This window comes from Oncorhynchus mykiss, chromosome 5, assembly GCF_057628025.1.
Source record: "Oncorhynchus mykiss isolate SJ-2025 chromosome 5, ASM5762802v1, whole genome shotgun sequence".
NCBI lineage: Eukaryota > Metazoa > Chordata > Actinopteri > Salmoniformes > Salmonidae > Oncorhynchus > Oncorhynchus mykiss.
Window position 1 is genome coordinate 59165421 of NC_143026.1, and position 24033 is coordinate 59189453.

Consider the following 24033-nt stretch of genomic DNA (forward strand, 5'->3'; position numbering starts at 1 on the left):
CTGAATAATTTTGCACGCCCAATTTTTCAGTTTTTGATTTGTTAAAAAAGTTTGAAATATCCAATAAATGTCGTTCCACTTCATGATTGTGTCCCACTTGTTGGTGATTCTTCACAAAAAAATACAGTTTTATATCTTTATGTTTGAAGCCTGAAATGTGGCAAAAGGTTGCAAAGTTCAAGGGGGCCGAATACTTTCGCAAGGCACTGTAGGTGTTCCTTTTGTGCAGGTGGGAAAGGGTAGTGTGGAGTGCAATAGAGATTCCATCGTCTGTGGATCTGTTGGGGCGGTATGCAAATTGGATTGGGTCTAGGGTTTCTGGGATAATGATGCTGATGTGAGCCATGACCAGCCTTTCAAACCACTTCATGGCTACAGACGTGAGTGCTATGGGTCTGTAGTCATTTATGTTACCTTAGTGTTCTTGGGCACAGAAACTATTGTGGTCTGCTTAAAACATGTTGGTATTACAGAGTTTTTTCCCCCTCTGGTTGCACATTTAACATGCTGATAGTGCCAGCATTAGTCTGTGGTGGTATGTAGACAGCTACGAAAATACAGATGAAAACTCTAGGTACATAGTGTGGTCTACAGCTTATCATGAGATACTCCACCTCAGGAAGGTAAAACCTTGAGATTTCCTTAGATATCATGCACCAGCTGTTATTTACAAAAATACATTGTCCGCCACCCCTCGTCTTACTAGACACCGCTGTTCTATCCTGCCGACACAGCGTATAACCAGCCAGCTGTATGTTGATAATGTCGTCATTCAAAAATGGCATGTTTGCGAGCAGAACGGAAGGCAGTGGGGGTTTATTCGATTGCCTAAGAATTCTCAGAAGGCAGCTCGACCTCTGGACCTTTTTTCTACGCCTTCTCTTCACGTAAATGACGGGGATCTGGGCCTGTTCCCGGAAAAGCAGTATGTCATTCAGGTCGGGCTCGTCGGACTCATTAAAGGAAAAAAAGGATTCTGCAGTTCGTGGTGAGTAATCGCTGTTCTGATGTCCAGAAGTTATTTTCAGTCATAAGAGACGGTAGCAGCAACATTATGTACAAAATAAGTCAAAAAATAATAAGTTACAAACAACGCAAAGAAACAAACGAAAAAATACAATTGGTTAGGAACAGCCTTCTTATCATTGAATCTGAATGCATCTTTGAATCTTATCTTTGAATCTGAATTTAGAGAACTTAATTTGAAAACTGAATCTGAATGCATCTGAGAAGTTGAATATATGCAACTGAAAACTTAAAATTATATTTTGTAAACTTGATGCAGACAATGAATGCAATATCTATCATATACAAACTGAATACATAAATATTCTATTTGAATATTCAATTTAATTTAATTAAAACATTTCAATTTAATTTAATTTAAAAATGGAATGCAATAGTCACTCAATTTAGTCTAAAATCATGAAATACAAGTTACATTTCTGAATTAAATGATTAAATTTGTGCATTACATATTCAAAAACATTACATTCAAATTCAATATCCTGACACAAATGAACAATTATGGAACTCTTGGCACTGAAATCGCTCCATTCTCCTGCCCTGCCTCACTCTCTTCCTGCCTTCCCTGCAGTCCTGTCCTGCACTGTTTGTTTAACACGTTTACCAAACATATTATTGCCAAAGGTACTGTATCACAGATATTTGGCTCTCCGCTCAGATTACATCAATTGTCACCTTATTGATGTGCAAACTACTCAAAGCGTGTAATGTTATGCTTGAAATAAGATTTTGATGAAGGCCTGTCAGTGTATTCAGAAGCACAGACAAGAAAACGGTAAGAGATTCATTCAAATGCATTCTTTCATGAAATGCCAGAAAAATCAAATGAATTGAATGCCTGTCTCATGTGCACCTTTTGACCCGTCCTCTGCTGCTCCCGCCCTCTCTCTCTCACTCACACACAAACACTCACACAGTACACACACACACTCCTCATTAAAATGATAAATTGATTCACACTCCAAGCGCACATTGCAGAGCCCCTGTCGCCATAGCAACAGCCTGGGCTGTGCTCGCCTCCAGGAAATAAAGAAACAAATGTATATCACAGGGTGCTGACCGCCGTCTCTCCCCCTTGCGGCGTGTGTGTGGGTGTGTAGGTGGGGTGTTGAAACTACCAAAAGTTCAATGCAAACCAGCCGAGGAAAAGTTTCCATTAGGCACTGCATGTAGAGGCTGAACGCAAGTCGCTTTTTGTGTCTTTAGTCTGGTTGTTAAAGAGATACTGAGACCAAAAACACCTCCCCTTACCAGATGGCTGATATTACTCACATTTTTCATCATCCTCAGGCTTCGGCTGTTGACTCTTAGATTGAATAAATCATCATTGCCTGCTACTTTCTTCATGTTAATAACTTGGATTAAATTACACTGTACCAGGTCTCTTCCACAATCGTGTAATCACAATGCCTTTGCAATTACATATTTTAATAGTGCGTGTCTATCTGATCTGGCTTTTAATCAGACGGCATAGGAAGCCTCTGCTTGATCAGATATTGCTGGATGAAATCGTTAGAGATAAGTGTTTTTGTATCAGACGATCTGAAAAATTCAAGCACTGAGGATATGAATTTTCATTGAAGCTCAAAGCTGGAATTGATCTATCCTAACGAAAAAGCTTAAAAATGCAAGCCTGAATTCGGGTTACATTGCAGTGTACAGAAAAAAATCTACTTTGCACTCCAAATCTACAGCAAGTTCCTATCTGTCTGGCAGCAAAATCAAATCAAACGGTCGTCACCAAGTGGATGCTGACCCTAGGTGTACATTAATGCAGAATTATGCTGATCTGAAATTGACTGGTAGTAAGCCTGTCTCCAGTCTCCTATGTGTGTGTGTGTGTGTGTGCGTGCATGCGTGCGATGAAAGATAGAGGGAGAAGGATAGAGAGATAAAGAGAAGGAGAGTAGGAGGAAGAAGGGAGGGGGGGAGTGTGTTTCTCCTACACGTTGCCCTGGTAACTGCATAATGAGGCCCCAGGTGTGGGACACAAGGTTCCGTGTGCATCGTCAAGGATACCATCGGGGCATGGACGCTCTTTAACCATCCGATAGGGCAACTATTCTGCCCACTTCTATCCTTGCATTATTCATCTTTCCACGACAACAAAGACCATTCACAATAAGCAAGAAGTTAACTCCCATCCTCAATCAATTGAGCATGTATTATTAACACGATCAATTAAAGGGCCTCTCTGCGGGTTGAGATAACCTGTTTTGGTGGAGCATGTGTTAAATAGGCAGGGCTTCAGATGGTGGATAGCAGACCATTTCTGGGGGGGTTAAAAACTCCACCCTTGAGACTATCTAGGATTCTGCAGTTCATGTTTGGCAACATCTTTTCATATCTCTGGCTCCCTTTAATCTCCCTTTAATTGGCGAGTTTAACCAGTCACCTCATGGGGCATGCAGATCTCTATTCCGGCACCTCAATTTAAGAGCATCGTTTCAACTCCGCACGAGAGAAGAAGTTAACAGACTAAAAGAGACGGATTAGGGAAAGTAATGATTTGGAGACTACACAATTTGCCCTGAGAATTGACTCATTAAAATGCCTGCAAAACATAGTTAAGCTTCATTTATTAAACAGAGAAGATGCAACGCTGTGTTTCGCAATGATCCCATTTGGTTAATGAAGTGAATTCCTGTAGTACTGTATGTAGCTATGCATGTGTCCCTTTGTGAGTGGAGACATTCATGTGAACACGTGTGTGTGTGTGTGTGTGTGTGTCTGTGTGTGAGCGTACATGCCTGTGTGTCTGTTTAGCATATTCCTCAGTAATAAATCATAGTCAGTGTATACCCGCAGGCGTTTTGGTGCTAATTTAGACCCCCAGTGGCTGTGGACATCATCCACAGCAATCTGCTTGGTGCCTGGGGCTGCCTTCTCTCTCTCCATCTCCCTGACACCAGCCTGATCGCCTAGCTAGTGAACCCCAACTCGCACGGTAATCCAGCAAATGAGTGCTTCTCCAGTATTTTTAGGGGACAACTCAGGGTGCTACTCAAACCAGGGACTCGGGGTATCTCTAGTGCCACTAGAGATTCTGAGTTTGAGTCCAGGCCTTGTCTCAGCCGGCCGCGCCCGGGAGACCCATGGGGCGGCGCACAATTGGCCCATGTCGTCCGGGTTAGGCCGGCAGGCATGTCCTTGCCCCATCGCGCACTAGCGACTCCTGTGGCGGGCCTGGGCGCAGTGCATGTTGACACGGTCGCCAGGTGTACAGTGTTTCCTCCGACACATTGGTGCGGCTGGCTTCTGGGTTAAGTGGGTATTGTGCCAAGAAGCAGTGCTGCTTGGCTGGGTCGTGTTTCGGAGGAAGCACAGCTCTCGACCTTCGCCTCTCTCCCGAGTCCGTACGGGAGTTGCAGCAATGAGACAAGACTGTAACTACCAAATGGAACCCACGAAATTGGGGAGAAAAAGGGCTAAAAAATAAAAACAAACAAAAAAGGAATGGGTTTGTTTGGGTCATAATTTGCTGAATGAAATGATTTAGTCGACACACTAAGGCCAGGATTCAACTCGAAATGCATTGACAACAAATGCATTGCACTTGTTTAGGCGTGTGTCGAATTTACGTTTGAGCTGCAGCATTTACCATGAATGCGATCTCCTTAACAGTGGGTAAATTCCCTTTAAAAAGGCACACGGCTGGAATTATCGTGCGCAGCACTAGAACGCGCTTTGAAAGAAGCCAAAATACAGCATATTCTAAAGCTGTTGTGAGGAATTGACACATCTTCTGATTGTAAGTTGAAGGGCTTTGGTGGACAATAAAGTCTCAGATATGCAACATTTGCCACACTGGTACCTCACAGTTCAGTTACTAACGACAACTTTTAATTTTTTTTTTTGTTGTTCTTGTTTACTGACAAAGTAGTATTTCCAACCTGACAGCCACATACATGCAGTAGTCCATCCGCAGGAGTATGCTGATTTGTATACATGTTCACTTTCAACGATCAGAAAAAAGAAACCTTCAAAATAACCCATTCTATTTTACACATACTGCCTCTATTGCTTTGATCAAATGACTGATGTCACTTTTCCTATTGTGGTTTCTCTTATACCGTGTCCAGCCCAAAAAATACACACGGTTAATGCTTTAAGTCAAGGGGTACTCCCGTCGCTGTCTCAAAAGTAACATCCATATGGAAATGTTGAAATTGAAAAGCACTCCTTTGCACGATTTTTACAGCCATTCAGTCCTCGTGGTATTCTCCACTAAAAGAAGGAAGTTGATGTTACATTTTGTTGTTGTTCTTCATTTTGAAGTTAAGTTCAAGGTCTGAACTTTGTCGAGAATGGGCACCATCAGGGGCCCTCCGAACATTCTGCCGCAGAATAACATCTTTTTTTTTGTTGAAAGCACACTTCTTCTTCAACACATACCCACACACCCATACACACAAGCACCTGACCCACTGACCCAAACACACAAAAACACCCAGACATACATGCTCAGAATCTACACATTAGCAATCAAGCACTAACACAGGAGAGAACACAACATACAGTAGATGCCATTCCAACACTAGACAATCAGCCCATCGAGTGGTCATAACAGGGGAAACATTGAAAGGAAGATGGGGTCAATAAAGAAATGTAACAAAACTGCCTGGTTCGGCTCAGTAGACGGAGCTTTAATACATTGTCTTTTTTGGGGGTTTGTGTTGCGGGGTGGTGTGCTTCTGATTTGAACCTTTGAAAAATGTCTATGTGCTCCTGAAAATACCTCAGGGTCACACAGCAACTCGAGATGTTTCCCTCCGTCTAGCATACATCGTAGTAGCCTACAACAGTTTTGCACAGCTCCTTTGATAACACACAAAGTCCGAGAGATGCGTAATAGCAGAGCCCAGCTTGTCAGTCCAGGTTTTGTGCTGTTTTGTGGTTTGACTGTAAGGCTTATCAGTTAGTTAGTGACTAATCCTTATACCTCCGGCCACCCTGTATTTTTTTATAGTAGTTCTCCTGCTCACTCTTGTTTTGAAATTGAATGTCCCTCTCCAGGAGGACTAGTGCAGTCTTGCGTCGTAAGGTGGACTCCCGGCTTCTCCCGTCGTGGGGGACCTCCGCGTGGGGGAGGGGCAGAGGGGGAAGCATCTCTGGGTCTCCGTCGCCGGTGGAGGAGCACGGCGAGATGGTCTGGTGTGGCCGGAAGCTGCCAGTGCTGCCGCGAGCACCAACGCTGTCGCCGCGGTTCAGGTCGTTGAGCTCGTAGGAGTCTCGAGGGTCGCTGCCGTTGGACGCGCCCCTCCACTCCCAGGGGTTCCCGTTGCCCGAGCAGGGGGGCGGGCCACCGTGCACCACCGGGTGGTGGGGGGCGTGGGCGTCTACGGTGATGATGGCCGAATCACGCTGGGCCTCTGAGGGCGGGCGGTAGTGGGGCGAATCAGCACTGGCCGTAGAGGAGGTGCAGGAGGAGGTGGAGGTGGTCTCGGAGGACTTGGGCGTGCCCCCTGAGGAGGAGGAAGGGAGGAGACCCTGCTGCTTGGACATGGCGATCACCTGCATGATGCGCGGCTGGTTGGGTGCCCCGCGAATCGACCCGCCACCACCGCTCTTCTCTGTGATGGACAGCCACTTGGCGCGGGTTAGTGCGCTTTTGGGCGACACTGGCGGGGGACCCGCCTCGGGGATGTGGGGGGGTCTAGGAGTTGCCACCACCCTGGCACTACCTGGAGGCCCCACACTGACGGGGATTGGGCCGGCAGAAGCTCCCCTGTTGGACTGCACCATAGATGGATAGAGCGGGGCCTGTGGCCCCCCGTCCTCGGACCCTTCCTCCCCCCCTTCGGAGCCCTCCTCACTGGCATCTCGCTCGGCTTCATCCCTAAGGCTCAGACCCCGCATCTCCATGGACTTCTGCTTCCACTCCGTCACCAACTGCTGTGAGCGCATGGGGTCCATGGGCACTTGCACAGCCTTGAGCCTCCTTTGTACGGGTTGAGTAGGCATCATGGACTCCTCTGGGCCCCCGTTAGCGCCCAGGCCCCCGTTAGCGTTCATGCTAGATCTGGGCAGCGTGTTGCTGAAGGTCACCATGGTCTGCTGGCCCATGGGGCTGCGGGGCGCCAGGAGCTCCACGTCCACACTGGCCCTTTTCAAGCTCCCGATAGAGGCTTTCTCGCGCTGTAGTGGCCGACCCATGCCCTCCAGCCGGTCCAGGGAGGGCGGCGCGGCGATCTCGTCGGCGCTCTCCGATGCTGAGGCGACACCTTTGTTGTAGACCGAGTCGTGGCCCCGTTGGGTCAGCGCTCGCAGGGCGTCCTCCTTCTGGGGGGGCGGAGCTGGCTTGATGATGATGTCGTCGGAGGACCTGAAGTTGCCAACGGCATGGAAAGCCTGGAAGAGAAGAAGAGAAGGCCTTGGTCGCCTGAAATCCCTCCACAGCTACTCGGCATAATAGTCCTGTGGAAAGTCATTATCATTCACTATCATTCGTCTGCCTGGTTTATTGCCCTGTGCTTTACACTCCAGAGGAAGCCGACTTAAACAGAACTGACGAGCTAGCTCTAACCACCGCTCGCTATCTCCGATAAGAGTGAGAGAACATAGGGACCAAGAGGAAATGAGAGAAGGGAAGAGATATGAGACAGAAAAGAGCTCTGAGAAAAAATGACATACGAATGAGAGAGCATGATAAGACAAATGGGTATGTAGAGTAGGCCCCACCATAGACAGACAGAATGTCAAAGAAAGACAATTCCAGAATCTGTTCAAATAATCCCCATTCAGACGAAGGATGGAAAAAGAGTGTCTAAAATGGAGAGAGAGGGAGATATATATATATATTAATATATATATATCTATATATATATATATAAAAGAGAGAGAGAGAGAGAGAGAGAGAGAGAGAGAGAGAGAGAGAGAGAGGGAATGAAATGATGGGCATGAAAGTGAACTCCATCCCTCCCTGAGGACAGATAGTCGTGTGAAAGCGGAAAGCAAATGAGAGAGGGAGGAGTGTGAAAAACTTCAATAAGAGCAGCAATCTGGAGATATCAAAGAGCCTAGCACTAAACTGCAGGTAAGCCGTTTAAGTGGGGGAGGGAGAGATGGTATGCAGTGCAGTTTGATCAGCTGAAATTCTACATCACTGTCTAGTGAATAACACTTTCCTCTCCAGTGCTCGCCTGAAATCAAATTGCAGAATCGTTTTGGCTACTACAGGAAGTAGTCGGTAGACTCCCTTCGCAAATACATCAAATATTTGATTAACAATTTTTTTGGTTACTACATGATTCCATATAAGTTATTTCATAGTTTTGATGTCTTCACTATTATTGTACAATGTAGAAAATATTAAAAATAAAGAAAATGAGTAGGTGTGTCCAAACTTTTGAATGGTACTGTCCCTTTCAGAAATGTATGCGCGCACGAATAGCCCTTTTTAAATGCGCTTTGACAGAATCCTTAAATGTCATGTTCCTAAATGTTTTAACCACCTGTCAATCCTGCAGATAAAAAAAGAAATAAAGATTAATATGCATCATCACTGTCAAATAAATGTCACAAGTCAAGATAGATGTCATTGGAAGTTAGGTCTTACCAGGTAAGCAGCGATGCCGGCCCCTATGAGGAAGCCCACGTAGACGTCAATGGGGTGGCTGCGGTACTGGGTGATCTGGGTGAGGCCGGTTAGCGCCGCCACGATGGCAAACGCAAACACCAACACTGGCTTCAGCAGCTTGGTGCTGTCTGAGATGGTTGAGTTGAAGTACATCTGCAAGTAGAGAGAAATTGAGAAAATACACGGTGAGATATATTATAACAGAAAAACTCAAATACATTCCATTCTTCTATGTATATGATACGTTTTATTCCTGCTCAGAAACGGGTTCTAAACCATTAAGTTCATGAGCTATTTATTAACCAAAAATGCCTTGTACATGTTTTCCCTTAATTCAATCCACATATTTTAAGCTTGATGATAATATTTTAAACGGTTTGAGGCAAACATTTCAATTTAAGCCATCAAATATATATATATGGGGGAAAGGCCAGCATGGCACAATACAATAAGCTCTTACTTAAAATAAATAGTCGGGACAGATTTGCGCAAGGGATTTGTACATTGAGAATCTGGTGTGAATACTTTGGTTACAATTCCACTTTATTCTCAAACAATATTAGCACACAATTCCCCAATTTGTGGCTAATCAATCTGCTATTGTACTTGGTCAGCCACTGAACAACACAAAAAAAAAGCCAAAATCTGGGGTGGATCCTTCCTTACCATGACAGCATTTTCGACATGTTTAATCAATAAAACTAGCCAATCATGTTTAGTCACAGTTTTTGTTTATAAATTGACTTAAAGCGACAGGCACTTTTTCATTTGAGTCTTAGGGGCCTATGAGAAACACTGCCACATAAAATTTCACCTGGCCCTAGCAATACACTCTAACCGTGCTATGAACTCTCTGGATGCTTTTGTTTACATGAATGTCAATGCTGCCTCTTTAATTGGTGTGTCCACTGTAACATGTAATATGGTCCCTAACCAGGTTTAGTACATGTTGGATAAAAAACGTTCCATAATTTCGACAAAAACCAAATACGCTCGACAAAGTGGGATCTTTTTGTGTCTGTAAAATGTATTATGGCATTGGAAGCCTTTCACAGGGATGCTGGCCCATGTTGACTCCAATGCTTCCCAAAGTTGTGTCAAGTTGGCTGGATTTGAAAAACCCAGCACCGTTGCAGTGAGCGCCTGGCACCTACTAGCATACCTCGTTCAAAGGCACATCTTTTGTCTTGCCCATTCACCCTCTTTATTTATTTTTTAACCTTTATTTAACTAGGAAAGTCAGTTAAGAACAAATTCTTATTTTCAATGACGGCCTAGGAACAGTGGGTTAACTGCTTGTTCAGGGGCAGAACAAACCCCCCAAACCCTCTTTTCAGCTCGGGGGTTTGAACTTGCAACCTTCCAGTTACTAGTCCAACGCTCTAACCACTAGGCTACCCTGCCGCCCCTCTGAATGGCACACATACACAATCCATGTCTCAATTGTTTCAAGGCTTAAAAATCCTTATTTAACCTGTCTCCTCCCCTTTATCTACACTGATTGAAAATAGCTTTCGCCTCCCAGGTGGCGCAGTGGTTAATACTGCAGCGCCAGCTGTGCCATCAGAGACTCTGGGTTCGTGCCCAGGCTCTGTCGTAACCAGCCGTGACCGGGAGGTCCGTGGGGCGACGCACAATTGGCCTAGCATCGTACCGGGTTAGGGAGGGCTTGGCCGGTAGGGATGTCCTTGTCTCATCGCGCACCAGTGACTCCTGTGGCGGGCCGGGCGCAGTGCGCGCTAACCAAGGTTTCCAGGTGCACAGTGTTTCCTCCGACACATTGGTGCGGCTGGCTTCCGGGTTGGATGAGCGCTGTGTTAAGAAGTAGTGCGGCTTGGTTGGGTTGTGTATCGGAGGACGCATGACTTTCAACCTTCGTCTCTCTCGAGCCCATGCGAGAGTTGTTGCGATGAGACAAGATAGTAGCTACTAAAAACAATTGGATACCACGAAATTGGGGAGAAAAAGGGGTAAAATTAAAAAAAAGAAAATAGCTTTCACCTGGATTCACCCGGTCCGTCTATGTCATGGAAAGAGCAGGTGTTCTTAATGTTTTGTATACTCAGTGGACAGTTTATTAGGTATATTAGGTACCCCTACAGACAGTGAGTCACGTGGCAGTGGCTTGCTATGTAAAGCAGGTACACAGGCATTGAGGCATCCAGTTGCTGTTCGATTGAATGTTAAATGGGCAAAACGAGTGACCTAAGTGTCTTTGAGCGTGGTATGATCGTCCGTGCCATGGGTGCTGGTTCCAGTATCTCAGAAAAGGCTGGAATCCTGGGCTTTTCACACACGGCAGTATTTAGGGTTTACAGAGAATGGTGCGACAAACAATAAACATCCAGTCAGCGGCAGTCCTGTGGGCAAAAACAGCTCGCTGAAAAAGGCAATAAACTGCATCTCAGAACGCACATTTTGTCAGTCCTTGTCATGGATCGGCTATTGCAGCGGACAACCACACCAGGTTCCACTCCTATCACTTAAAAACAAGAAGAAGCGGCTCCAGTGAGCACGTGATCATCAACACTGGACAATTGAGGAGTGGTCTGATGAATCCCAGTTCCTGTTGCGTCATGCTGATGGCAGAGTCAGGATTTGGCGTAAGCAAATCCAGTCAACAGTACAGGCTAGTGCCGGGTTGTGTAATGATGTAAGGAATGTTTTTCCTGGCACATGTTAGGTTACTTGATTCCAATTGAGTAATGTTCCCATGTCCTGAAGAATTCAGGCTGTTCTGGAGGCAAAGGGGGTCTGACCTGCTACCTTCTGTATATCGAAGATGGCGTAGCAGTGCAGACGTGGTTTGTTGTCCTCTCATTTACTTTTTGTATTTTTCGTCCTTTTTGTATATATTCCAATTTATTTTCAATCGCGTTTTCCATTTATTTATTAAATATACCTTCCGGTAAACCGCCTCCCTCAATGTGACACAAATCCGCTATTTTTTTTAGACCCTATAGCCAAAACTTTCATCAGAAGGTAGCCAGCCAATTAGCTAAGTTACTAGCTATTTAGTCATCGTTAGCCACTGCTAGCGGCCTTTACCTGTTGATGTTGTCTTAGCTGATTAGCTGATGTTGTCTTACCCATTTTTGACTTAGCTAACTCTCCCAATCAACACCTGTGATTGCTTTATGCCTCAATTTATGTCTCTCTCAAATGTCAATATGCCTTGTATACTGTTGCTTAGGATAATTATCATTGTTTTAGTTTACTGCGGAGCCCCTAGTCCCACTGTACATTCCTTAGATACCTCCTTTGTCCCACCTCCCACACATGCGGTGACCTCACCCAGTATAACCAGCGTGTTCAGAGATGCAACCTCTCTTATCATCACTCAGTGCCTGGGCTTACCGCAACCCACCAAACCCCTGTCTGCACATTATGCCCTGAATCTATTCTACCACGCCCAGAAATCTGCTCCTATTATTCTCTGTCCCCAACACACTAGACGACCAGTTTTGCTAGCCTTTAGCCGTACCCTCATCCTACTCCTCCTCAGTTCCTCAGGTGATGTGGAGGCTAACCCAGGCACTCTCATTTGTTCACTTCTGTAATCGAAAAAGCCTTTGTTTCACGCATGTTAACATCAGAAGCCTCCTCCCTAAGTTTGTTTTACTCACCGCTTTAGCGCGAACCCTGATGTCCTTGCATTGTCTGAATCCTGGCTAAGGAAGGCCACCAAAAATTCTGAGATTTCCATACCCAACTACAACATTTTCCGTCAAGATAGAACTGCCAAAGGGGGAGGAGTTGCAATCTACTGCAGAGATAGCTTGCAAAGTTCTGTCATACTTTCCAGGTCTATGCCCAAACAGTTCGAGCTTCTCATTTAAAAAATGAATCTCTCCAGAAATAAGTCTCTCACTGTTGCCGCCTGTTATAGACCCCCCTCCACTCCCAGCTGTGCCCTGGACACCATTTGTGAATAGATTGCCCCCCATCTATCTTCAGAGTTTGTTCTGTTAGGTGGCCTAAACTAGGATATGCTTCACACCCCAGCAGTCCTACAATCTAAACTAGATGCCCTCAATCTCACACAAATTATCAAGGAACCCACCAGGTACAACCCTAAATCCGTAAACATGGGCCCCCTCATAGATATTATCCTGACCAACTTGCCCTCCAAATACACCTCTGCTGTTTTCAATCAGGATCTCAGTGATCACTGCCTCATTGCCTGCATCTGCTATGGGTCCGCGGTCAAACGACCACCCCTCATCACCGTCAAACGCTCCCTAAAACACTTCTGCGAGCAGGCCTTTCTAATCGACCTGGCCCAGATATCCTGGAAGGATATTGACCTCATCCCGTCATTCAAGGATGCCTGGTTGTTCTTTAAAAGTAATTTCCTCACCATCTTAAATAAGCATGCCCCTTTCAACAAATGTAGAACTAAGAACAGATATAGCCCTTGGTTCACTCCAGACCTTGACCAGCACAAAAACATCCTGTTGCGGACTGCAATAGCATCGAATAGTCCCCACGATATGCAACTGTTCAGGGAAGTCAGGAACCAATACACACAGTCAGTCAGGAAAGCAAAGGATAGCTTTCTCAAATATAAATTTGCATCCTGTAGCTCTAACTCCAAAAGATTTTGGGACACTGTAAAGTCCATGGAGAACAAGAGCACCTCCTCCCAGCTGCCCACTGCACTGAGGCTAGGCGACACGGTCACCACCGATAAATCCATGATAATCGAAAATTTCAATAAACATTTCTCTACGGATGGCCATGCTTTCCTCCTGGCTACCCCAATCCCAGCCAACAGCTCCGCACCCCTCGCAGCTACTTGCCCGAGCCTCCCCAGCTTCTCCTTCACCCAAATCCAGATCACAGATGTTCTGAAAGAGCTGCAAAACCTGGAGCCGTAAAAATCAGCTGGGCTAGACAATCTGGAACCTTTCTTTCTAAAAATGATCCACCACCATTGTTGCAACCCCTATTACCAGTCTGTTCAACCTCTCTTTCGTTTCGTCCGAGATCCCTAAAGATTGGAGAGCTGACGCGGTCATCCCCCTCTTCAAAGGGGGTGACACTCTAGACCCTAACTGTTACAGACCTATATCCATCCTGCCCTGCCTTTCTAAAGTCTTTGAAAGCCAAGTTAATAAACAGATCACTGATCATTTTGAATCCCACCGTACCTTCTCCGCTGTGCAATCCGGTTTCCGAGCTGTCACGGGTGCACTTCAGCCATGCTCAAGGTACTAAACGATATCATAAACGCCATCGATAAAAGACAGTACTGTGCATCCGTCGTTATCGACCTGGCCAATGCTTTCAACTCTGTCAATCACCGCATTCTTATCGGCAGACTCAATAGCCTTGGTTTCACAAATGACTGCCTCGCCTGGTTCACCAACTACTTCGTAGACAGAGGTCATTGTGTAAAATCGAAGGGCCTGTTGTCGGGACCTCTGGCAGTCTCTATGGGGGTACCACAGGGTTCAATTCTCGGGCCGACTCTTTTCTCTGTATATATCAACGATGTCGCTCTTGCAGCTAGCTGGTGATTCCCTGATCCACCTCTACCCAGACGACACCGTTCTGTATACATCTGGCCCTTCTTTGGACACTGTGTTAACTAACCTCCAAACAAGCTTCAATGCCATACAACACTCCTTCTGTGGCCTCCAACTGCTCTTAAACGCTAACAAAACCAAATGCATGCTTTTCAACCGTTCGCTGCCCGCACCCGCCCGCCCGACTAGCATCACTACTCTGGACGGTTCGGACCTAGAATATGTGGACAACTACAAATACCTAGGTGTCTGGCTAGACAGTAAACTCTCCTTCCAGACTCATATTAAACATCTCCAATCCAAAATCAAATCTAGAATCGGCTTTCTATTCCGCAACAAAGCCTCCTTCACTCAAGCCGCCAAACTTACCCTAGTAAAACTGACTATCCTACCGATCCTCGGCGATGTCATCTACAAAATAGCTTCCAATACTCTACTCAGCAAATTGGATGTAGTCTATCACAGTGTCATCCGTTTTGTTACCAAAGTGCCTTATACCACCCACCACTGCGACCTGTATGTTCAAGTCGGCTGGCCCTCGCTACATATTTGTCGCCAGACCCACTGGCTTATCTCAGCTTACTGATCATGATAACAACACCCACCCGTAGCCCGCGCTCCAGCAGGTATATCTCACTGGTCATCCCCAAAGCCAACACCTCCTTTGGCTGCCTTTCCTTCCAGTTCTCTGCTGCCAGTGACTGGAACAAATTGCAAAAGCTGGAGACTTACATTTCCCTCACTAACTTTAAACATCAGCTATCTGAGCAGCTAACCGATTGCTGCAGCTGTACATAGTCCATCTGTAAATAGTCCACCCAATCTACCTACCTCATCCCCATATTGTTTTTTATTTACCTTGCTGCTCTTTTGCTCACCAGTATCACTACTTACACACCATCATCTGCTCATCTATCACTCCAGTGTTAATCTGCTAAATTGTAATTACTTTGCTACTATGGCCTATTTATTGCCTTACCTCCTTGCCGTTTGCACACACTGTATATAGAATTTATTTTTTCTCTATTGTGTTATTGACTGTACGCTTGTTTATTCCATGTATAACTCTGTGTTATTGTTTCTGTCGCACTGCTTTGCTTTATCTTGGCCAGGTCGCAGTTGTAAATGAGAACTTGTTCTCAACAAGCTTACCTGGTTAAATAAAGGTGAAATTTAAAAAATGAATTAAACAATAGTTGGGTGTGCCTAATCAACTTGCCACTGAGTGTACGTAATAACCATCATATCAAAGTAAACTTGGAGTCACGCGATGATATGTTCTGTGGTCCTCCCACTACAACTCAGGAAAGAATGCTGTTTATTAGGCTACAGATATTTTTTAAATGATGATGAACTTCACAGGGTGGTGATCTTGATGCTCCTTTCCAATAAATACAGAGGGTCTTATTCTGGTGACATGATGATAGAAGCTTGGCTGCCGTTTGACAAATACAAACGATCTTGCTCTTTTGTCCATAATAATATCATCATGTACTGTCGGTAACCTACTCAGAGTGCCCACACTGTATCTGTGAGCTGTTGGCTTGAGTGCATGTGCCAAGACCAGAGTGGGCACACTCGCTATATAGCGCAAAACATTTCTGTGACAAAACCATCAGTACATTTGAAAATGCGCTGGAAACCCACTTAGGTTGTTGTTGTTTTTTAAAATTCGATACATGGGAACTTAACTGCAAAATCAATGTTTATGTGCACAACGTCATCACGGACATCCTTTTATCCGCAACAAGTCAATTTGAAGGAAACCCATATCTGGTGGGAAAATGCATCGTTTTTGTGCAGAGTTTGATTACTGGCTTGAAAATATGTTGCCAATGGATGGAAACCTATCCAGTGACACTTCATACAGTGCATTTGTTGCAGGAGGTGTACTTACTGATATGTACACAGCAGCAAAGGCAGACAGGGTTGCGTGCTGGGAGGGAAAGGTTTTCCTGACGAGAAAGAGAAAATGTGTTTGTGGCGAGATGAAATGCAAGAGCAGCAGACAGACAGACAGACAGACAGACAGACATACAGACAGACAGACAGACAGACAGACAGACAGACAGACACCATATGTCCCACAGCTTTGATCACAATGTGAAAGGGGAGAAAACAGTGCTAGTGTGAAATAAAGATCACACCTACACATTGCTACAATGCGTGTTATTGTTGTTATGGTGATGTTGTCAAGGTGTGCTGTATCTGTCTAAGTGTACAGTGTTGAAACATCCTTGTTTATCTGTCTATGACTGATCTGTGAATCTGTGTTGAAACACCCCAAAATGGCTTCCTTACTAACACCAATTCCTGATCACTTAGTATATCTAAGACTGGATGAGATGGATTATCTGGAAGCAAAATGGAGGAACAGAAAACTTGTCTTGGATTTCACCTAGCCAGTTGGTTCAGATCAGTGGTCCAGAGAGGAAGAAAACAAGAAAAGTAGGCTTTTCATGAGTATTGAGACTCATCCTCTGCCAGAGTATATACAATGTTCTGTCCAAGGCTGCATTCCAATACTTAATACATAATTTCCTTAAAAAACCATTAAATTCATATCTATCATTCATTTTTCTCAATGCATTTTTTCCCCTTTACAGTGTTTATATTGCCTCAGTGAGAGCCTTTGAACCACTCTGTCTTTTTGATCGGGACTTCCGGCATGAGTGATACACAGAGACGAGGACACACAAAAGCTATGTTCCATTATCCAGACGAGCATACTACTAACAATGAATGCCAAAAACAATTGCTTAATTCAAACTGGTATTCTAGTATGGATACTGTAACAGAACCTTAATCCTTCCTGGGTCAGGTGGTTATGTTATGTCATGTCATGTAGCTATACCTGGCAGAGACGATGGCGTGCTGGTCGTGACCGGAGCAGATGTCCTTGGTGATGTAGGGGTTTTTATCACAGGCCACCCCTGGCTGTGTGTAGTTGGGCTTGCACACAGTCAGGAAGAAGGGAGTGTGATAACCTGTGGCCAACTGAATCACATCAGTCATTAGAGCCGTGGCACACAACCCAAACACATGGACACCTGGAGAGACAGAGGGCGAGAGAGAAAAAGGGGAGTGAAAAGAGAGGACGGTGAATGAGAGGAAAAGAGAGGGAGGAAGAGGGAGAGCGGAAATACAGAGAGAGGGGTATGTGGTGATGTGAAGAGAAATACGGGGAGATTGAGAGAAAGAGGAGGGAGCGGAGGAGTGACGGGAGTTGAAAGAGAGAGTAGTGAAAACAAGAAAGAACGAGCGAGAGGGAGTCATTGTCACACTGGAGATATCCCTGAACAAGCGACATTCCTCCACAGTGTGGAACCATACCTACGAAGCGCACCGTTCGCCGAAGGAAGGAGTTGAAGTTGCACCCGCCGGCGTTGATGCTGCCCTCCACCCCGGGGCGGATCTTAAGGCGTGACTGCATGAAGTAGACCAGGCCCTCGCCCATCATGATCTGACCAGACAACAAGATCACACAATCAGAGATACGGCAGCACTAATCAATACATTTGGACTTGCTCATTGTGTTGAACACCATCTCAGAGACTGGGCTATTTGTGTATTAGATTGTTGTATGTGGTATGTGTGAACTTGGTCCCATGTTATATGGTCTGATTTGAATGTAATCCTATATATTTGACAACTATACTTTGTCTGAATGTTTTTCACCATATAGTTTGAGTGTCTAATGGCTTAATTATACATAGTGTTTCACATAGGCCATGTGTGAGAGTGTTTAGATGGGTACATATGCAGGCAGAGCAGCATTGTGTGTTTGTGTGTGTGTGTGTGTGTGTGTGTGTGTCTCTGCACGAGTGCAAGTGTGTTCAGAGGGGTGTACTCACCGAAGCGGCGGGGCCAGCGAAGGCCAAGCTGAGCAGCATGAGTAGAGGGATGAGCTCATCTCCACCGTCAACGTAGGGCATGCTCAGCATGCGGTCATGGCAACGGAAGCCTACCTGGGCAGGCTGGAGCAGGTCCGTCAGCTCCAGGAAGTAGAGCGACACCATAGAAGAAGCCACAATGGGCAGCTGGGAAACAGGAAACAGGAAGTGCAAGTGTAGGTGAAAGGTTGCTGTCAGACTTGTCATTATACTTACTACCACTAACTCCGACCTTAAAGATAACTATATAGAGGTTTCGCGTCTTGAACCAGAAGGGTTCCCCTAAATAGACTAACTAGATACTTGAATAGATGAGGTTCAGATCGTTTAGAATAATGACATGTGACCTTAAAAGGAAAGCAGTTCGTCCTCAGCTTCAGCGTATTGACCCAAATGTATCCACCCATGATAATGACAAACCAGAAGACACAGAGAGGGAGAGAAACGCAGAGCGCCAGACAAATATATTCTGATGGAGTTAATCAATATGTGTTTGTTAGTTGGTTCATTCATTTGTCTGTTCGTTCATTCGTTCAGTCAATCAATCAGACACAACCAAAGATTTATCATGGTAACATGTCGAAGTTCCCCGTTTCTTTTGTATCATAACGCTGATCTTTCTACCCACCTCTACAAAATAAAAGCATGGCAACAGAGTCAAGCTGTCTTTCGGCGGTTTCTTCTTGGGCTTTGGGTCTCTTGGAGTCATCATTGTGACGTCTGATGTGGACAAACCTGAAAGAACAGATAGTTGAAGTTTAACAACAACAAAAAATGATAGTACTGAATGAGCTCAGGGTCGTTTCTTAGCTATTTTAATAGACTATATTAAAATGGATTCAATTTAAATAATGAATGCATTTATTCCATTAAAATTGCTAAGAGCTCTGAATGCCATGTAGTCAAATGCAATGGTAAAACACATGGCTGTCCATGATAATGAATGACATTTTAAAACTCCTGGGGAGCACAACTCAGGCCCTCATGTTCTGCAGTATTGCTGTTTTTTGTTTCTCTTTGGCATTTAATTGATAAATTCATGTTACTGGTTTCCTGGAGAGAGCACACACCTTGTTCCAGGTAGAAATCAGTCACAGGTTAAAAGCCAAAAACCAGCAGGACAACCAGCGGCCTTCGAGGACCCGAACTGCTAATCTATTTTCCTGATTCCATTGCTTTAGCATATGGTTTACAGGCATGGTAGGCCAACTTGTGTATGCCAAATTTGCCAGTGAGTGGACACACATTGAAAGTGGTTCCTTCATTATTATAGCCCACACATACAAAACCTTGATAGGCCTATTCTGGCACAGAATTGTTATTTTTTAAATTATTTTTTTTAAAAACCTTTATTTAACTAGGCAAGTCAATTATGAACAAATGTGTATTTACAATGATGGCCTACACTGGCCAAACCCGGACGACGCTGGGCCAATTGTGTGCCGCCCTATGGGACTCCCAATCACGGCCGGATGTGATACAGCCTGGATTCGAACCAGGTACTATAGTGACACCTCTTGCACTGCGATGCAATGCCTTAGACCGCTGCGCTACTCGGGAGGCCAACTAGTGCTGAAAACCCATACCTACAGAGAGGATGATGCCAAAGTAACTAACTAGTGCTGACTTTGGCCAACCACACACACAGCCAGTCTCGCTAGCATTCCGAGCATACAGCCAAGCCTGGAACAGACTCTCTCCATGGGTACAGTGGTACTAACTGTTAGCCTTCTCTGCTAGCAGCTAATTATTCTAACCAGCAGGCGATGAGATCAGGTTCTAGACGTTTCTGGAAAGGTATTGCTAGCCGTCTTAATGTAGGTACTGAAGAATAGCAAAAATGTGACAGTGAGGTTCTCATTTTCTTATTTTGTTTTGCCAAGAGAATGTTCAAATGTGTCTGAGGTTTTCATACCTCAACAGCAGTGCAATGTGGGGATAAGTCCATGTCCCACACCATCTGTTGTGTAGATTGATACATATGACATATATAGGTGCATCTCATCTTGACATTAGACCCCTGTTGAGGTCTGACGGATTTTGATATTTAGGAATCAGAATATGTACAATATGGAGGAAAACAAAATACAAAATAAATAAGGCTCTCTCTCTCTCTCTCTCGATATATATATATATATATATATATATATATATATATATATATATATATATATATATAAATAAGACATTGATGACTGATTTATAACACCATGCACTGTACAAACATTTACAACTGCTTATGTCAGCTTACATCAACATCTACAGGTTGAAATAGGGTATGCGGTGATACCAACTTGCAATTGACATAGTGTAGCAGTAATGCAGCTGTTATGTGTGGTGCATAAATGTGTTACATAATCCCTCAAAAAGAAAGTGCTTCCCTGAGCATATAGATGCTTGCTGTTTGTGTAGGGAAAATACAAGTGCCAAGATACTTGACAAGACAACCCTAGAGTGAGGGAGGTAAAATGCCAACAGAGTGCTCATCTTTCATTGGGGAAAAGACATGTTTATCTAGAGGAGCCAGATTTTCCTTAAAAGAGGGAGAGAGCGAGAGAGCGAGAGGTGTGTGTGTGTGTGTGTGTGTGTGTGTGTGTGTGTGTGTGTGTGTGTGTGTGTGTGTGTGCGTGGAGAGGAGAGGAAGGGGGTGTAGACAGTGCCTCAAACAAACTGAGGTCTGTGTATGTCTGTGGTCAGAAAACCTGTTTGACAGTCAGCGAGAGGGTTTTAATGGGGAGTCTTTCAATTAAACAAGACGGATTAGAAAATGGCAGATCACAGCTGTCTTCCCTGGGGCTATTGTTGCTTTCAAGTGGGAGTCAAAATGGTCCCTCAGTCTAATACAAAAAGCAAGATTTTTTTTTTACACAATTCCTTCACATTGTTTGTGTGGAGTGTTGTGGGCAATGCTGTCCTTGCTCCAGAGCAAAACAACACTATTCTATACAAAGTTGGAGACTCCTTTAGGAGGAGGCCGAAATCAGGGGTTCCAACATCTTATTAAAAGCAAGCTTCAAAACATTTGAATGATGTTCGATGTTTATGTATTGCTAAAAGAATATGTTTTGGAGACGGTTCCACCCACCTTCAACATAACAGTTGGTTGAGGTACCCTGTAACTCACCAATTTTAATCCCAACAAACCAGAGACATTCTGAGGACATTCAACCACGTTTCCATCAGGTCCCTTAAGGGTTTCGGTGCAACGTTATCCCTCTGACGTTCTGAGAACATTCTAAGAACATCGCATGACGATCCCAAGGGAACGTTCTCCTTGGGACCTTTGTCTAGTTCCCTTTAAGTTCCTAGGACATCACTGAGGACCATGTCAGGATCATTTTAGGACATTCTCAGGATGTTCATTTTACTAGTCTTTAGGACATCTCGTGATGGTCCCAAGGGGGATTTTAATTATAGTTTCCAGTTTGTCTCGAGGATTTCCCCGAAGACATTTTCAGGATGTTCTTGGGACGTTGTGTCATGGTCCCCTGGAGGTTTTGTCTAAATCAGTCACTGATACAGACATGGTGGAGAAGAAGGATTATCGGAATGCTATGAACCAAGAGATTTTGAGTTCAAATCCCAGCTGAGGACATGTTACATCTTAAAACTGTATGAATAAAAATACAATGCTGCTGTTTATGAGACCATCAGGTGACGTCCCCAGGACAAACCTGGTAACTAGACAAAAAACTCCAGAGGACCAAGACACAATGTCCTCGGGACGCCCCGGGACAAGACAAAACCTCCAGGATACTATGACACAACATCCCAAGAACATCCTCGGGACAAACCGGGAACAAGACAAAACCTCTAGGAGACTATGACACAACGTCCAAAGAACGTCCTCGGGACAAACCAGGAACTAGATTAAACCTCCAGGGGACCATGACACAATGTCACAAGAATGTCCTAAAAAAACGTCCCGGGACAAACTGGGAACTAGACAAAAAACCAGGGGACCATGACGACTTTAGGCGACCATTTCGGGACATCCACAGGACCTCCTCACAACTTATTATTGATTGCAGGGATAAGAGTGGCAGTGTATAACTAAGGCAGGATCAGACTGATAAAGAGGATTCAATTCCAAAACAAACAAATAACGCTTCTACAGTAATGCAACTTAATTAACTTAGCTATACAACTATGGTAGGTATGTACTGTAAGTAGGTAGATACAGACACACACACACACACACACACACAGGCAGACATGAGCATAGTTGGTGCAACAATAAAACAAATTCCAAGCATTAGCTCCTAGGTGTAGAGCTGCCATACAACGTGCGGTGCTTATCAATTGACAGAAATCCAGAGATAAAAACCGCTGCATTGATTTTTATATTTTAATGTATGCTAAGCGTCAGGACACCAACAATTAACGGCGGTTACATGGGCACAACGACAAAACCGTGCTGTCTGGTGAGTGAGGCAATAGCCTATACCTCAAATCCATATGGGAATCACATTTTATATGAATCACTAGGGCAGGCTACCCATATGACTATAAACAGCACATGGCTGAAAATACCATGATCTTTTATGATGGTTGCTTTACATGCACACAGTGAAAGAGCTACAATTAATTCGATCAATTAGCCTAGTCTATGCATATCAGACATCAAGTTTAAAAAACACACACATTTAAAGCATACAATCCTTGTAAGAGAATAATAAACACCAAAACTCACCTAGGCTCTACGTAGCCTAAATACAAATAATGAATTGAAAATCAGCTAAAGTTAATTGATTAGATATAGCACGAGGAATAAACGTGATGGTTAAGACTAGGCTACTACTGCCGCTGTTCCCCCTTTACGCACCGCAAGTGGAAATAATGTCAACGTTTCTCACAGCCACTCAGTTCCATTTCACTTTCTTTTTTTTCTGCTCGCGTTTCACACGGAGCGATCCCGAAGAAAGCGTGTAGTGGGTGCAGCTCTGGTGGAGTGAAAATGCACGATTCCCCCGGCCTCAGGGGGCTTTTGAATTGGGCAACACTGGCGATTCAGCGAGAAATGCCTTGCACCGCTCCTGGTTCAAAAGGTTGCCTCGGATACTGTGGTCTTGCTCCTGACCTTGGCTAGATAGATGACAGATAATAATTGATAACCTGTCTATTTACAGCCCTAGTATTCCGTCATGGGGGAACGGGGGGCTGTCAATGATGCATCATAGGCTACTGCAAAAAGAATATGAGAGCAGAAGAAGCGGGGAGGGGTGTGAGTGTGTAGCCTTTTGTGAAGTGCGTAGCCTTTTGTGTAGTTCGTGTGCGTGTGTGTTACAGCCAATGTGAGAGAAAGACGGCTTCTTCCCCCACCATCATTTTAGGGACACATAGTGTCAGTCTGCCCTCATGCATACTCTCTCTCCCTCATGTTCTTTTGATTGCTCCGCGCTGTAGTTTTACACCAGAATAACTTCAAGGAGTCTTTGTTTGGGACCACGAACATGCATATGTGCAGCACGTCCATTTTTAGAGATTCTCCCACCAATCAGGTAATTGCAGCAGACACGCACTCACTGCCTTTCAACGAAAAACGATCCTCCTAATCTGCACCACATGCATGCCACACAGCATTGTCCACGGGAGAGTCGGCGGTGCTTGCCTTAGCCCTACACCTCTTGCCTCTGTCTTGCAGGATTTTCTGCGGGTTTTATTTGGGGACAATATGATATACCAGCATTGCAGCCTAGACACTGCCTGTGCCTGCAACACATCCCCCATAGTCCTTATCATAGGCTACAGCTATTATAAAATGGATCAGTAGGCTATACCCTTTGAGCACACCTATCTTTAAGAACATAATCTCTGTGCACGTTTGACCCTGGCAAGTTTAGCGTTACAACAGGAGGGAGCCGATGGAGTCTCACGGGCATAAATGACTAATAATATACATGTCCGGAAACTCAGCATAACGCAGTGCTACACGAGCAAGTATTTCCACCGAGCAGCAATGGCACCACATTGTAAAGCAACTGTGTGAGCAGGACCCGGAAAT

At 44.7% G+C, this 24033-nt stretch overlaps 1 protein-coding gene across 2 annotated transcripts; it reads right to left on the reverse strand.

Moving 5' to 3' along the window:
- Positions 1-4847: 4847 nt before the first annotated feature.
- On the reverse strand, positions 4848-23294 carry plppr3b (phospholipid phosphatase related 3b). 2 transcript variants are annotated; one of them, XM_021603481.3, is made up of 8 exons: positions 22855-23294; positions 18658-18764; positions 17991-18176; positions 17470-17599; positions 16991-17186; positions 16034-16091; positions 8585-8758; positions 4848-7377 (listed from the first exon to the last, which is right to left on the reverse strand). In XM_021603481.3, exons 2-8 carry the CDS (start codon positions 18739-18741, stop codon positions 5956-5958), a joined length of 2250 nt encoding a protein of 749 aa, XP_021459156.2. In that variant the 5' UTR covers positions 18742-18764; positions 22855-23294; the 3' UTR covers positions 4848-5955. The 2 variants fall into 2 exon arrangements, with proteins under 2 accessions (XP_021459156.2, XP_021459157.2); XM_021603482.3 differs by having other exon boundaries at positions 22723-23255.
- Between the last annotated feature and the right edge of the window lie 739 nt (positions 23295-24033).